This window comes from Chrysemys picta, unplaced genomic scaffold (assembly GCF_011386835.1).
Source record: "Chrysemys picta bellii isolate R12L10 unplaced genomic scaffold, ASM1138683v2 scaf3, whole genome shotgun sequence".
NCBI lineage: Eukaryota > Metazoa > Chordata > Testudines > Emydidae > Chrysemys > Chrysemys picta.
The window spans coordinates 110,501-127,538 of record NW_027052710.1 but is presented as its reverse complement, the minus strand read 5'-3'; the positions used below and the strand labels follow the sequence as shown (position 1 = coordinate 127,538).

Here is a 17,038-nt window from a genome sequence, read left to right as displayed (position 1 = left end):
CATCTGGAGCTCCGAGAACATATAATCCCAAGTCCGCCGTTTTTTCCTTCTAATCTTCACTAGCCTCTGCGAAGGAGAAACATTTGCAGCTGGTGGAGAAGGGAGAGGTGGTTAAAAAAGACACATTTTGGAGAACAATGGGTACACTCTTTCACGTTAAATTTTGCTGTTCACATTACACAGCACATGTGCTTTCGTTACAAGGTCGCATTTTTCCTCTTATATTGTGGGTCTGCCGGTTTGGTGTGAGAGATAATTCACGCAGTGCCAGGCAACAGAATTCGGCTTGCAGGCAGCCATGATAAGCCACAGTCTTTTGCCTTTTTTAACCTTCATAACATGTGGGAATCGTTTCAAACAGCAGCGCCCTCATTTCCCATACTAAGGACCCATTGGGTTGGCCATTTAAAATGGGTTTGCAATGTAAAAGGAGGGGCTGGGGTTTCCGGTTTAACATGCAGCACAAACCCAACTACCCCCCCCCCCCACACACACACACACACATACCCAATTCTCTGGGATGATCACTTCACCCCTCCCCCCCACCGCGTGGCTAACAGTGGGGAACATTTCTGTTCAGACGAGCAGGAACGGGCACCTCTGAATGTCCCCTTAATAAAATCACTCCATTTCAACCAGGTGACCATGAATGATATCACTCTCCTGAGGATAACAAAGAGAGATAAGGAATGGATGTTGTCTGCATGCCAGCAATCACTGGGACCATACGCTGCCATGCTTTGTTATGCAATGATTCCAGACTACATGCTACTGGCCTGGCGTGGTAAAGTGTCCTACCATGGCGGACGGGATAAGGCAGCCCTCCCCAGAAACCTTTAGCAAAAGCTTTGGGAGTACATGAAGGACAGCTTTCTGGAGATGTCCCTGGAGGATTTCCGCTCCATCCCCATACACGTTAACAGACTTTTTCAGTAGCTGTACTGGCCACGATTGCCAGGGCAAATTAATCATTAATCATTAAACACGTTTGCTTTTAAATCATGTGTAATATTTACAAAGGTACACTCACCAGAGGTCCCTTGTGTGCCCTCAGGGTCTGGGAGCACGCCTTGGGTGAGTTCGGGGGTTACTGGTTCCAGGTCCAGGGTGATAAACCTATCCTGGCTGTTGGGGAAACCGGTTTCTCCGCTTCCTTGCTGTGAGCTATCTTTATTGTCTTCATCATCATCATCTTCCGCGTACCCCGAACCGGCTTCCCTGTTGCATGTTTCTCCATTGACGGAGTCAAAGCACACGGTTGAGGTAGTGGTGGCTGCACCCCCTAGAATGGCATGCAGCTCCGCGTAGAAGCGGCATGTTTGCGGCTCTGCCCCAGACCTTCCATTTGCCTCTCTGGCTTTGTGGTAGGCTTGCCTTAGCTCCTTAATTTTCATGCTGCACTGCTGTGCGTCCCTGTTATGGCCTCTGTCCTTCATGGCCTTTGAGACCTTTTCTAATATTTTGCCATTTCTTTTACTGCTACGGAGTTCAGCTAGCACTGATTCGTCTCCCCATATGGTGAGCAGATCCTGTACCTCCCGTTCTGTCCGTGCTGGAGCTCTTTTGCGATCCTGGGACTCCATCTTGATTACCTGTGCTGATGAGCTCTGCGTGGTCACCTGTGCTCTCCACGCTGGGCAAACAGGAAATGAAATTCAAAAGTTCGTGGGGCTTTTCCTGTCTACCTGGTCAGTGCATCTGAGTTGAGAGTGCTGTCCAGAGCGATCATAATGAAGCACTGTGGGATAGCTCCCGGAGGCCAATAACGTCGAATTCCATCCACACTACCCCAAATCTGACTCGCAAAGGCCGATTTTAGCGCTAATCCCCTCGTCGGAGGTGGAGTAAAGAAACCGGTTTAAAGGGCCCTTTAAGTCGAAAGAAAGGGCTTTGTCGTGTGGACGTGTCGAGGCTTAATTTGATTTAACGCTGCTAAAGTCGACCTAAACTCGTAGTGTAGACCAGGCCTCAGAGAATGAATCAGTTAACTCAGGCAGGGCTACTACATTTGTGCCTCTAGACAGCCTTGTGCACCAGTCAGCTGTCGTAGCAAGGGAGAGGGACAGAGTTTCTCTCTCTCTCTCACGATTGTTCACGCACAGAAAAATGTTGGTCATATGAATTCCCCCAGCAAGTATAATATGGAGATAAACCAATCTCCTAGAACAGAAGGGACCTTGAAAGATCATTGAGTCCAGCCCCCTGCCTTCACTAGCAGGACCAAGGACTGATTTTGCCCCTGATCCCTAAGTTGCCCCCTCAAGGATTGAACTTACAACCCTGGATTTAGAAGGCCAATGCTCAAACCATTGAGCTATCCCTCCCTATTTTTACAGTGTATCATGCTATCTTGTTCCTTCCCTGTTGTGTGAGAGTGAGGGCCTTGTTTCCTTTATCACAGACTCAGTTATCTGCAATATTAAATGAATTTTACTGTTAAGGCCTGGAGTCACTAGTTCTCCTGCCCTTGCCTTGTTCCTCTCTATTGTCAAACACAATCATTAGCAGCGACTCTAATTATTCATGCTTATGAGATTGGGAACAGGATCTAGTTTTCCACAGTTCCTTGGCATTGTCTCCTGCAACCTTCCCCAGAACAATACAGATTAGCTAGACATGCAAATCAGTGTCATTCGCTCTACTAAACACTTTGGGATATGCTGGAGTCTACTGTTCTCTACCCACAGTACTTTGCTTGCTTCTTCTGATTCACTGTGGGGAAGCGGCTCTGTATTTTATCCTTTTGAAGAGTCATGTAGATCCAGCTGGCTGGTGAAGTTGAGGGTATATTAACATGGACAATAAAAGCAAATGGGAGAGGTAAAATGGGGATTGTTCAGCTGTGTCTAATATTCTATTTCCATTTCTCTTATTTCAGGTGGATGCCATCTTCCTTAGGAACTTTCAGAAGCTACAGCCAATAATATGCTTAAGGTTGGTGAGTTGTCTGTGGGCAACGACTGGGCTGCCTTCCAAGGTCTGTGAAAGTGAGGAATCATTGTCCAGGATGGGTTGTAGATCATGATTATGCGTTGGAGAGGTTTAAGCTGGGGACTGTCGGTGATGGTCAGTGGAGTTCTGTTGGCTTCTTTCTTGGGCTTGTCTTGCAGCAGGAGGCTTCTGGGTACACGTCTGACTCTGTTGATTTGTTTCCTTATTTCCTCGTGCGGGTATCATATTTATATCTGCCTTTGGAAATTTCACTATCAAAGAAACTGAGGAATCACCTGATCAGCATCCTATACAGCAAACAGGAAAACATCAAAAAAGAGGTCTCCAACCTGGGGACTTTCATAAATAACCAGCCCTCCACACAAACAGACTTTACTAACATAAGACAGGAGATGTACATTACACACTTCACCTTTCTACAAAGGAAAAAGGACCGCAAGCTGTCTAAAATCCTACCTGCCACATGGGGCCACGATAGAATAGTGGTACCCCTAACTCACCCAGCAATATCGTCAACTTATCCAGTGACACACTCAATCCGGCAGAAGTCTGTCCTATCTTGGGGACACTCTTTTTGCCCCACCACCCCCACGAACATAATACAGTTCGGCGGTGATCTGGAAGCCCTCTAGTCTATAAGGTGCCACCGGACTCTTTGTTGCTTTTCATACCAGAGGTTCCCAACGTGCTTTACAAACCAACTCTCCAACAGTCTGAATCACTATTGATCCCAATTGCTATGGACCTGCATTCATTCCACAAGTGGAACTCCCTTGGATGGCAGTTGATGTTTTGCATGCAGAATCATAGATATCAGAGTTGGACGGGACCTCAGGAGGTCATCTAGTCCAACCCCCTCCTCAAAGCAGGACCAATGCTCAAACTACTGAGCTATCCCTCCCCCGTCATGCTATGGAGATCCACTGCACATCAGAGCGGGAAATATTGCTGAGTCTGTGCAGAATGAGAGACAAAACACTGGCATAAGTAAACCACATAGTGAGATGTAAGATTTTGATAAATAGCCTTTCAAACAAAAGCTCTGGGTTTTGCATCTTTTACTCCTGAGTGGTGCAGATTCATGCAAGCAGGCTGTGATGCAGTGTTCATCCCCAAACAAGGCGTGAAGGGGTAAGTTATGCCAATTTACCTATAGGTTGCACATGGAGGAAAGCCAGGAAATGTTAAGGCCTAATTGGCCTAATCTTCATCTCCAGGCCTTGTGTGGGGTGGAAACCCCATCGCACAGGCCCACAAGCGTAAGTACAATTCAGATCTGAGTAAGGGTTGCAGCACTAGGTCCATAAAATATCAAGTCAGCCAGCTATCTCTCACCAACATCGAAATGTGTTTAGCCCAGATCCTCAGAGGTATTTAGGTACCTAGGCTAATATATACAAAAGGGACTTAGGCATAGGATGATCAGTGTCACAACACCTAACTTTTAGGCCACTAGGCAAAGCGATAGGCACCTTTGAATGCAATCCACAAAGCCAGCATGCTAGGAGCCACCTAAGCCAGCCAGCAGGAGATGCAGACAACAGGGGCGTATCCTAAGTCCCACGCTTCTCTCAGAGTTCAGCACCTATCTCTGCTAGAGATCCATGAACTGAGGTAAGAAAGGCATTAGGCCACGTAAGCAGTGAATGAGCCTGATTTGACAGGTGTGCTCAGATGCCACCAGCTGGATCAGGACTTTTAGATGAGTTTACACAAAACAGCTGGGGGGGGGGAGGAGAACGAGGGACAGAGACAGCTCTCTTATAATCTTTAGCCTAGTGGTTAGAGTACTCACCCAAGATGTGGAAGACAACCCCCCACCCATCTGAGAGGAAGTAGGTATTTGAACAGGGATCTGCCACATCTGAGGTGAGAACCCTAATCACTATGGTTTGGAATATCCTGATATGGGGCTCCCTCAGTCTCTTCTATTGAAGTTTTTGAACTTAAATTAAATAATTATATATTAATTGGGCTAGACAAAGTTAAATGACACTATAGCTTAGTGATTAGAACACTCACCTGAGTGATGTAGATCCCTGTTAAAATTCCTTCTCCTTATGAGGCAGAGGAGGGACTTGAACTGGGGATCTCCCACATCCCATAACCACTAAGCTACAGAGTATAAAGGAAGGTTCCCTCCACCACCTGCAACTGTTGTGTTAACTCACCTAATGGGCCCAATCCAGTAAGCAGCCTCTGGACATGCCTACCTGATCAGGCCCAGCATGCAATTTAGGTGGACAAATGCCTGTCTTCCCTGGTTTGTGGATCAACCTGGAGCATAGACAGGAGATGGCGTCTGGGCGCCTGTGGTGAAGCAGCACAGCACATGCACACAGGCAGAAATGTAGGTACCTAGGGTACTCCCTCTGCACATGATTCGGCACTGAATTAGTTTAGGAACCTACAGGGGCAAGCAGCAGTCAAAGGGGAGTTTTGTGGATCTCAGTGTTCTGGGAAGAGTCGGGCGGGATAACAGATACCTGACCAGTTAGCTCGTAACGCAGTATAAGCTTTGGTCCCACAAACCCTATGATGGCCTATTAAGGCCGGGAAGGGTCGGTTGCACCCATTTGTCACATAGGTGCCTGCAATGGAGGAGTAATATCCTCCAAAGGGCACAGTGTAATTCTCCTTATGAGGAGTGGTGTTATTTGCATGGCATTGAAAGACTGTATTGTTTTCACTAAGGTTATTGTAGGGGGAACATGAGATTGATTTTTCTGTTTGATCCCAGGTCGAGAAAAAATTCATATCCCCATACCCGGCCCGTCACTCTTTAGTTTTGGTCAAATAATCCCATACACCATTGGCCACAATATGCCGAAGGCAACGGCTTTTTCCCAGATCCAACCCTGTCCCATTACATACCCAACACCAATGACCTTTTCCCTCCACCACACTTATCCATTTAGATACATTTATTCCCACTGCTTCCCAAGGGTCATTGCTGTTCCATGTTTTGTTAAACGGACGAGGTCTTCCAGTGAGGTCTGGGGAATTGAGTGGGATTGCCAGGACAGGAACACCAGCTTCAGAGTGGGCTGGGATGTGGCTGCAGACCCGGCAATTAGAAATATTAAGGGGCTGAGCTATCCACACTTGCTGCTGGATAGAAGAATTGTCATTGTGGACTCCCCAGACCTTAAGACACCAGCAGCCAAGGAACAGGCGCCACCAGAGGCGCATGTTGGCGGCAAGGCCCTGCTGATTCTGACAACCTCAACTGAGGGAACCGCAGTCACGGTTTTACATTCACCAGGGAGCAGGTGCTAGGCTCGCTACTGCTTCTTCTTGCGCCTTGCTTTAGGTCGTCGTCTGCTTCTGGCAACCCTTACGAGAGCGTAGATTGTACGGTATTGCAGGCTGTTCCTCTACATCTTCTTCTGGAATCAAAATTGACCCTGCGTGGTTCTGAGGTGATGATTGGTTCGCTGGGGATGGTGCCTTCTTACACTGTGAAGCATGTATCCACGCTGCGATGCCAGATAGTTTAAAAGCCGTCTGGGTAGTAAGCAGTACCTGATGAGGACCCTTCCACCGGGGCTCCAAGGTGTGTTTTCGATGATAGTGCCGTTCGTAGACCCAATCACCTGGCTCGAGGTTGTGGCAAGCGTCAGAGGTGGGTTCCGTTGGCCAGGCGGCTCAAACCCGTGAATGGAAGTGACTTAGAGCTTGCATTAATCCCTTGCAATATTGAAGGAGTGTACTGTGAGTCACGTTCAAGTCTGGGACTGGAGTAATGGTAGCCATAGCTTGCATAGGGCGTCCCATCACCATTTCAAAGGGACTCAATTTATGCCTTTGGGATGGAGTGGATCGCATTTCCATAAGGGCCAGTGATAAAGCCGCTGGCCAGCTTAACCCTGTAGAGTCACAAATTTTAGCAAGCTTATTTTTAAGTACACCATTTCGTCTTTCAACTGCACCCGCGCTCTGTGGGTGGTAGGGACAGTGCAACAGGTGTGTGATATGTAATACACGATCCAGGTGTTGAACAAGTTGTCCGGTAAAATGTGTACCCCCATCACTGGACAGAGTGACAGGAATTCCCTTGGCAGGCATAATATGATTTAACAAACATTTGGCAACAGACAGTGCCTTTCGACAAGGAAAGGCTTTGATCCAACCAGAAAATAAACATACCATAACCAAAATAAATTCATATTGTTGTCACTTAGGCATTTGTACAAAATCAAGTTGCCAATGCAAGAATGGTGTTTGGGGCAGGCCCCGAAACCCCTGAGCCAATTTTACAGGTTTACCAATATTGTGGCTTTGGCAAGTGGTACAGGCGGCACAGTGGCGGGCTGCAAAGGAGCTGAAATGTGGGGCCCACCATCCTGCCTTAGTTACAGCAGAGACCATCCCCTCCTTTCCGACATGTGTAGCAGGGCGGACAGCGACGGGTAGAGTGAAAAGGGGGCCACAAAGGCGCCAGTAGGCGAACGCCAAAGGGAATCAGGATGTAGAGAGCAACCCTGGGCAACCCAGGAGTCTTTTTCGGCTTCTGGGTAGATTCTTGGAGCAGGGTGAGGTTAGTGAGGGACGGCGGTGGTATAGAAACAGAAAGGGAACCTAGAAACGCATCTGGGGAAGGTTCTATGGCAGCAGCATGTTTAGCAGAGGCGTCAGCAAATGCGTTACCCTTAGCAACATCAGTATCCGCCATCGAGTGGCCAGGGCACTTAACAATAGCTAGGGCAGATGGAAGTAACACTGGATACAGGAGAGCAGCGATGTAGGGGCCATTTTGGATAGGGGTACCGGGGAGGTAAGGAAACCCCGAGCTTGCCAGAGGGTGCCAAAGTCATGTACAACCCCAAAAGCGTAGCGGGAGTCAGTGTAAATGGTGGCAGAGCATCCCTCCGCCAAAAAGCAGGCACGGGTGTGGGCAACTAATTCAGCAACTTGCGCTGACGTTACCGAAAGTAAAGCCGCAGCTTCTAGAGTTTCAGAGAGTGACACTACAGCGTATCCTACAAGGAGACGACCTTGGTTGTCTCGAAAACAGGAACCATCAGTAAACAAAACAAGGTCAGAGTTAGGGAGAGGGACATCAGAAATGTCAGAGCGCGGAATGGTGACAGCAGAAACAGTTGCAAGGCAGTGGTGGGGATCACCGTCATCAGACAAAGGAAGGAGAGTGGCAGGGTTTAACTCAGAACAACGCTTTATGGTGATATACAAAGCAGACAGCAGTAAAAGTTCATACCTGGTAAGGCAGGCGGAGGAGAGGTGGCCTGTGTTACGTTGTAACAGCAGAGTTTCCACAGAGTGAGTGACCATGAGGGTAAGAGGAGAGTGGAGGACAAGGGATTCGGACATTTCAACTAGGCACGCTGCGGCAGCCATAGCACGCAGGCAGGGGGGTAAGCCTTGGGCAACAGGGTCCAAAGTGGCAGAGAAATAAGCCACTGGGCGGTTTTTGCCTCCGTGCACCTGAGTGAGAACTCCAAGTCCACACCCAGATTGTTCGTGGCAGAAAAAGATAAAAGGCTTAGAGTAGTCAGGCAGCATCTGGTGGGATAGAAGCCAGAATCATTCCTGGGTTAGGGACAACAGGAAAGGTGGGTATGACAATACGATTAATGGCTCGAAGGTCCTGAACAAATCGCCATGATTTGCCATCAGCTTTTCGAACTGGGGGGATAGGGGTGTTACAGGGACTGGAGCAGGGAACAATAATGCCTTGCTCCCGCAGGGCGGTCATGACCGGAGCAATGCCAGCCTCTGCCTCAGGGTTTAAAGGGTATTGAGACAGGCGAGGCAGAGGCTTGGAGGAGTCAACAGTAATGCAGACGGGGTCAGTATTTAGGTGGCCCACCTCAGAGGGACGGGTTGGCCACAGAGAGGATGGGACGTGCGAAATTAGGTGTTCAAGGGACGGGACCAGTGGGCAACAAGGGACCGGGGTGGAAAAGGGAGTTTCAGACAGCAGGGAGGCTACAGAATCACTCAGAGAGGACTGGGGGATTTGTAAATAAACCCCATCCGGGGAACAGTATATGGTGCAGCCAAGTTTACATAACAGATCCTGACCCAAAAGGTTTACCAGAGTGGAATCAGAGAGAAGGAAGGCATGATCTGCGGATAGAGGACCAACTTGGACCGGTAGAGGTTTTGAAAGGGGATAAGGGGTTGGGATTCCCAAAATGCCCACAGCGGACACGGTCTTTTCAGAACCGGGAACCACAGGCAGGTCAGTAGTACGAACTGCAGAGAGCGAAGCTCCCGTATCAACAAGGAAAGGGTTGAGACAAATCATTGATAGTTAACACACACTCACCCGTGGGAGTGAGAGGTAGTAAAGGAGCTAAAATTTCCCGAGGTTCCCCGGCGTCCCGTCATTGCTGTGGGACAAAGTAAGGCTGGGGACTGACTGGCTGTGCCGGCAGGGGGTCTAGCTGGTTATTTACAGAGTTATCAGGCCAGCTCGGACAGTCGTTCTTCCAATGTCCGGGCTGCCTACAGTAATTACAAACATCCCCATAACCCGAAAATCCAGTTCCTCGGCCCCTCCCTCGACCACGTCCCCGTCCCTGGTATTTTCCCCGTCCCCGGTACTGTTTGCCCTGCCCTGAATAATGCTGTATTTGCAGGGCCATTAACTGTTGAGCTGATTGTTCCTCCTTTCCTATCAGAGCGTTGGCAGTGCTCTGCCACTGTTTGCAATTTGTCCATGGTTTCGGTCTCCCACCCAACACTTATTTGCTTTAGCATATTGCCAACAGCAGGTAGGAGGCCATTAACAAACGCATTAGCCAGGGCGCCCTGTCCATTTTTATCCGGTTGCTGTATACCAGAATGTTGCAGAAAAATGTCAGTTAGCCGGGTGCGACAGTCACCTGGGTTTTCTCCCTGTCGTTGCTTAGAGCCGTTTATGGCCGTCCAGTTGGTTTTAGGACTCCATACCCGAGGGATGGCTTCAAATAGATTTTTAACTCGCTCCTTACACCTTTTCCGGTATTCAGCATTAGGACCGGTGTCTGGTAAAGTAGAGTGGCGGTCAGCTGCGAGCCAATCTGCTGCTGTGAGCCATTTTTCATGCTCACTAGGGGCTGCTACAAGTAGCTTGCACAGCTGCAGGAGGTCTGTCTCAGAGGGTTCACAGGCATCACATACTAACAAAAATTCCTCTGCGAATTTGGTAGGATTTTCCTGGGGCTTTGGAAAGCCTTTTACAACGGAAAGGAGCTCTGTACGAGTCCAGCTCCAAGTGGGACCCCCGTCTTGGCCCCCAGTATGCAAGGCCACTCGCAGGCCCCAGGCAGAACTTTTGAAGGTGCGGTCGAGGACGGCGCCCCAGTCATCCCCCAGGATCCAGCCCCCTCCTTTCGGGATCGCCTCTCCCACTTCCACCGTGTTTGGTCCCTTATAACTTCGGACCGTTGGGTCCTTCGCACGGTGGAGAGGGGATACGCTATCCAGTTTTCTTTAGCGGACCGACTCAGCAGGTCCTTTCAAACGCACGAGTGGTCTATCCGGCCGGACATCATACATTCCGTCTTCCAGAAGTGGGGGTTTCCCCAGGTAGACCTGTTTGCATCTCGAGACAACAGGAAGTGCCATGTTTTCTGCTCCCTGCAAGGTCGAGCTCCGGGCTCCCTCTCGGATGCGTTTCTCCTTCCCTGGAAAGACCACCTGTTTTATGCCTTCCCTCCGTTTCCTCTGGTCCACAAGGTACTGCTCAAATTGCGCAGAGACCAGGCACAGGTAATTCTGGTCGCCCCAGCGTGGCCGAGACAACATTGGTACACCACACTGTTGGAACTCTCGGTTCAGACACCGATCCCGCTTCCATTATGTCCAGATCTCATCTCGCAGGACCACGGCCGGCTGCGTCACCCCGACCTGCAATCACTCCACCTCACGGCGTGGTTGCTCCATGGTTCACCCAGGCAGAGCAACAATGCTCGCACTCGGTCCAACAGATTCTGCTGAGCAGTAGGAAGCCTTCAACACGGACCACATACTTGGCCAAGTGGAAGCAGTTCTCCTGTTGGTGCGAACAACGAGCCACGTCCCCGTTACAGGCACCTATTCCTCTCATATTGGAATATCTCCTCTCCCTAAAACAGCAAGGGTTGGCGATATCTTCAATTAGAGTTCACCTGGCCGCTATATCGGCCTTCCACCCAGGGGAACTCGCGTCCTCGGTATTCTCTAACCCGATGGTCGTTAGATTCCTCAAGGGCTTAGACCGGATGTACCCACAGCAACGTCAGCCCGTTCCGACGTGGGACCTCAACCTGGTTCTCTCCAAGCTCACAGGTCCTCCATTCGAGCCACTGGCCACCTGCTCACTTTTGTACCTATCCTGGAAGACAGCCTTCCTCGTAGCCATCACCTCAGCAAGGCGCGTTTCTGAACTCAGGGCGCTTACATCCGAGCCCCCTTACACGGTTTTCCATAAGGATAAAGTGCAGCTTCGTCCGCATCCTGCCTTTCTCCCTAAGGTGGTTTCTCCTTTTCATATCAACCAGGATATATTTCTCCCGGTCTTTCATCCTAAACCACATGCTACTCGCCAGGATCAACGTTTGCATTCTCTGGACGTACGCAGGGTCCTGGCCTTCTATATTGACCGCACAAGGCACTTTAGAAAGACGACGCAACTCTTCGTTGCAGTGGCCGACCGAAAGAAAGGCTCACCGGTCTCCTCACAACGCCTATCCTCCTGGATTACGTCTTGCATCCGGACTTGCTATGACCTGGCAGGTGTCTCAGCACCGCACCTCACCGCTCACTCCACGAGGGCCCAAGCTTCCTCGACGGCTTTCCTGGCGCAAGTTCCGATCCAGGACATTTGTAGAGCTGCGGTTTGGTCATCAGTCCACACGTTTACAGCTCACTATGCACTAGTGCAGCAGTCCAGGGACGATGCTGCCTTCGGATCAGCGGTTTTGCACACAGCAATGTCTCACTCCGACCCCACCACCTAAGTTGGGCTTGGGAGTCACCTAATGGAATGGATATGAGCAAGCACTCGAAGAAGAAAAGACGGTTACTCACCGTTGTAACTGTTGTTCTTCGAGATGTGTTGCTCATATCCATTCCAAACCCGCCCCCCTTCCCCACTGTCGGAGTAGCCGGCAAGAAGGAACTGAGGGGGCGCCGGGTCGGCTGGGGAATATATTCAGCGCCATGAAGGCGCCACTCTAGGGGGCTCCACAGCCGACCCGCCGGTGTTGCTAGGGTAGAAAATTCTCCGACGATCGTGCACGCGGCGCGCGCACACCTAATGGAATGGATATGAGCAACACATCTCGAAGAACAACAGTTACAACGGTGAGTAACCGTCTTTTCCTTATTTCTGCTTAAAAGTACATACAGCATTTATTTAATCCATTCTACTTTTACAATATAATTCATTCTACTTTCAAAAAAGCTAATTCCCTGGATGACCAGCAGGCGCCGTGGAGGTGAGCATCGTACCGCCACAGGGTCCTCAAGGAGACATGAAGAGGTCAGAGGTGCAGTTAACTCAGGAGCTGTGACAACTTCATCACCTCCTGGGCCTTATTCCCCGCGTCTGTAACATAGGAAAAAATGCGCTGCCCTCCTTGGCAAAGTGCTTTCAGATCTAGGAACCCAGAGCGCTAGCTAAGGGCCAGGTGTTCGTAATGAAAGCAATCCCTGATCCTGACTGGTGCTGAGAATGTCTCAGCCCTCTCTGGGTTGCAAGGAGAGTAAATCACACTGAGACCCCAGTGCACTTCACTTTTTTTTATTTGCATCACAGATGTCTACAGCTGAGACCACAATACTCCTCCCAGGGAGCAGCTCCCGCTGGAGCGAAGCAGCGTCCTTCACTGGGTCACGCCAGCCTTTCCGGACTCAGCGGTAGAACAGCAGCACTGCGGATTCAATCATCTCCTTGGATACGCTCCACTGCTGATGGGTTCCATAGCCATCCCAGGCAAAGGCAGGAAAATCGCTGCACTGAAGCGGGTTCCCTTCTGGGAAGAACCCTCCTCCACCCAGGCAGTGCTGAGGATAGAACAGAGGAATTGCCAGATGGGAGCAGAGCAGGGGCCCATATAGCCGCTCTCCTGTTTCCAGGCCAGTGCCAGCTGCTTCAGAGGAAAGTGCAAGAAACCGTGCAATGGCCACTTGGTGAATAATTTGCCCACAGAGAAAGTTACCTCCTGACCCCCCACAGTCAGAAGTCAGCTAATGCCCTGAAGCATGAGGGTTTAAATCCCTTCCTAACTCTTGGGACCAGAGCCTCCACTGCCCTGACTTACTCCAGTGCAATGGGCCCCCAGATGCCAGCGTTTGCCACTCCCTTTGCACTGGTGTGAACGTCTGTACAAGGGGCGGGGCCAGTTTAGGCCATTGGGTTTTGTTGTAGTTATTTATTATTTACATTGCAGTACCGCTTCGGAGCCCCAGTCCTGGGCAGGCCCTCTGGTGCTAGGTGCTGTACAGACACAGAACATAAATACGGCCCATGCCCTAAGGTGCTCACAATTTATCCCTTACCATAGGAGTTTCGGGGAGGCCTGCACTAGAAAGGTTGGCAGGGCCCAGAAAGCCTGATGTAGGAATCCCTGCGGGAGCTTCTCTGGCATGTGCTATGCAGGATGTCACACTACAAGATCCATCATACTGGCCCTTCTGGCCTTTGAATCTGTGGATCTGTGACGGCACCAGAGAAGGGGCTGCTGGGGAAGGGGCTGCATTGGTGTGTATCACACCCTAGAACAGAAATCAAGTCTTGAGCTGTGGAGGCAGCGTGGCCTAGTGGATACAGCACTAGACTGGGACTCAGGTGATCTGGGTTTTATTCCTGGCTCTGCCTCTCTGTGCCTCAGTTTCCCCTTCTGTAAAATGGGGGTGATGATACTGATCTCCTTTGTACAGCACTTTAAGATTTGATGAAAAACACCATACCAGAACTAGGGATTATTATTACAAATGCTACAGCTAGGGTCTTACCAAATTCATGGTTCATTATGGTCAATTTCATGGTCATAGTATTTTAAAAATCGTAAATTTCATAATTTCAGGTTCTTAAATCTGAAATTTCACAGTGTTGTAATTGTAGGGGTCCTGACCCAAAAAGGAGTTGGGGGCGGGTCACAAGGTTATTGTAGGGGGCGTTGCGGAACTTCTACCCTTACTTCTGCGCTACTGCTGGTGGGGCGCTGCCTTCAGAGCTGGGCTCCCGGCCAATATCCGCTGCCTTCCAGCTTCCCAGCTCTGAAGTCAGCACAGACTTAAGGGTGGCAATACCAGGACCCGCATAAAATAACCTTGTGAACTCCTGCAATTCGCTTTTTGGGTCTGGACCCCCAATTTGAGACATGCTGGTCTCCCCAGGAACTCTGCATAGTATAGGGTAAAAGCACACAAAAGACCAGATTTCACAGCGGGAAACCAGCTTTCACAGTCCATCATGCATTTTTCATGGCTATGAATTTGGTAGGGCCATAGCTACAACTCAGAGCCCCATGGACCTCTCTGGGTCAGGAGCAGACCGTGAGTAGGTCTGATTCACTCTCGGCTCCCCGTGGCAGATGCATTGGCTGCAGGACCCCTGGTGGCAGAAATTACACCTTGGAAGACTTCCCAGTGGTGCTAAGTGCCCACAGCAGCTTCTGACAACAGAGCTCCTGCGAGCTGTTCCCTCCCAGCAAGTCTCCCCAAAGGAGAGATTTAACATCGACCTCCTTGGCCTGTCCTGGGCCTCCATGTGTACAGCTGTCCCTGCTGGCACAGAGAGCACAAACTGAACCCACCCTGCGCCAGTGCCGAGCTAAAAGCAGTTCTTGTGCATCCGGCCAGCTCTGACAGTGACACTAGGCAGCTCCAAGGCTGATCAGCTGGCCTTTGCTCCACAGCTAACCCCCACTCTGACCAGATACTCACATGCTCGGTGTTACAGCCGGTAACTTTCACCCCAGCACACAGAGCCATGGCCGCCTTCTCAGTATTAAACACGCGGAACTGGATGTAGCCGGGGACGAATTCATCTGGTGACAGAAAAGGGCAGGTCAGGACCACTGTTTGCCATGGAGAGGCAGAGAGAAGGAACAGTGGTCCAATCTCAGCTGCTCCTTCAGTAAGTCCCTGTGTGTGAACTGGGAATGATGGGGGACTAAGGATCAGGAACTCCAGCCCCAGAGATGATCAGGAATTACCAGTCTCAGCCGGGCCGTTCACAGCTCTGTCACTTGCAGGGCATCTTTAAATTCCTAAGAGCTGGTTTGTGTGCAGTTGCCATGTAGCATGTTAAAGTGGGAAACACACACCGTGCTCTCTCCTGGGGATTTTCCATTTGCTCATTCTTAGTTCATCGTTTTCCCTTTCTCTAAATCAGTGATACGCAGTCTGCAGCTTGCCAGCGCAAGTGGCTCTTCAATGTGTCTCCTGCGGCTCTTTATAGCACATGATATTGAAACACTGTTTGATTTAATTATTAACCAATCTAAGTTATTAACCAATCAGGATGCTTTTACTATGTTATTAACCAGATAAGTTATCAACTGGCAATAGGTTATTAACTTATTTCCTGTGAGAATAATATATAAATATTTTGCCTGTCATACTGTTTAAATATGAGTAGTACTATAGCAAATGAAACAATTAATTCACACCCCTGTGGCTCTTGTGGGTAATGTTGATCACTAATTTGACTCCTGAACCTCTGAGGTCTGAGTATCACAGCTCTAAACAAAGATTATCCAGACTGGAACAGGCCCAGGGCTTAAATTCAGAGGGAGCTGTCTAGAGCAGAGCTCTGGTGAATATTTTCACACACCTCTGGAGCTCTTACACCATGTTGGGGGTGGGCACATGGGGGGGGCCTCTGGGAAATACTCCTGGAGGAATTCTGTGGCACTGCTCAATGCAGAATTTTGCAGAAATTAATGTTTTTTTGTACAGAATTTCCTTTCCCTCACAGAAATGGGCTGCAGTGCTGCTGGCCACCAGTAGGGGCTGCTGGACCCAGCCTAGCCCAGCTCACACATAGAAGACACTGCCGGGGGCAGGGAGAGAGCTAGAGGGTTCCCAGCAGCGAAGGGAAGGAGGCAGCACGCAGCAAACTCTGTGCAAGCCCTGCCCGGGCCCCAGCAATAGGCTCTGTCTCCCTTTGGATCCCTGGGCTCTGAGGAGGAGGAGGGGGTGGGTGGGTGCCTGGGCTGGGGGGGGCGCTGCAGCTGGGCTCTGCGGGGAAGGGGTGTGGGTATCTGGGCAAAGGGGGCCATGGCTGGGCTCTGTGGGGAGAAGGGGGTTTGGGTATATTGTCTGTGGGGGGGCTGCGGCTGTGCTCTGGGAGGAAGGGGGTGTGACTGTCTGTCCCCCCTGTTGGGCTCTGGGAGAGAGGAGGTAGAGAAGCAGGATCTGGGTTGTCATAGGGGTTTCTTTAACTCTCTACTCCCGGGGGAAAATATTTGTGTTTCTGTATTGTTACAGACAGACTTGCTGACAGGTATTTTGAAATAAATTACCAAAATAATTGAAACTGGCGTGACAAGTAACATTTGCAGAATTTTAAAATATTGTGTGCAGAATTTTTAATGTTTTGGCACAGAATTCCCCCAGGAGTGAGAATTTAAGCCCTGGGCAGGGCTGATCTGTGCGGCTGGAAAGGCAGAACCCGCATGCTCACTGCAGACTTACTTCGGCCGTTTGGAGAGTAATAGTTGGCGGTTTGCTGGGCATCGCCATAGTCGTAGATGACGGGCACGGCGGGGCCATTGTCAGTCTTGCAGACGCCGGTGCCGTATTTCACTGGGTATTTCTGGGAGACACAAACACAGTGAGAATCCAGTGTTAGTTTCTGTCCCTGTGGCAGGGCAGCTCCAGCACAGACAAGTCAGCTTCACTGACACATGCTCGCTGGGTGATTTGTTCAGTCAGTGCCGCTGCCCACACAGGCCAGCCCTAGGACACAGCAGTGACCGCAGCAGTGGGCAGAGAAATCTGGCATGTCAAGGTACCATTTGGGGTGGATTTATCTCAGCCTCTTTGGGACAGGGACTGTTGTTCTGTTCTGGGTCCGTACAGCACCTAGCACCGTGGGGCCCTTGTCTGTGGGGGGGGTCTCCTAGGGGCTAGCACAATGCGGGCA

The 17,038-nt window shown here is 50.2% G+C and overlaps 1 protein-coding gene across 1 annotated transcript in view; it reads right to left on the bottom strand.

Moving 5' to 3' along the window:
• Window positions 1–12,624: 12,624 nt before the first annotated feature.
• The window catches only part of LOC135977541 (intelectin-like protein), a 30,369-nt gene continuing 25,955 nt past the window's right edge, over window positions 12,625–17,038 (bottom strand). Inside the window, exons 2-4 of the mRNA XM_065578805.1 lie at window positions 16,588–16,753; window positions 14,833–14,936; window positions 12,625–12,948 (exon numbers count right to left, since the gene is read on the bottom strand). Of these exons, the coding sequence (XP_065434877.1) occupies window positions 12,796–12,948; window positions 14,833–14,936; window positions 16,588–16,753 (423 nt within the window). The 3' untranslated portion in view covers window positions 12,625–12,795. The remainder of the gene's footprint in view (window positions 12,949–14,832; window positions 14,937–16,587; window positions 16,754–17,038) is intronic.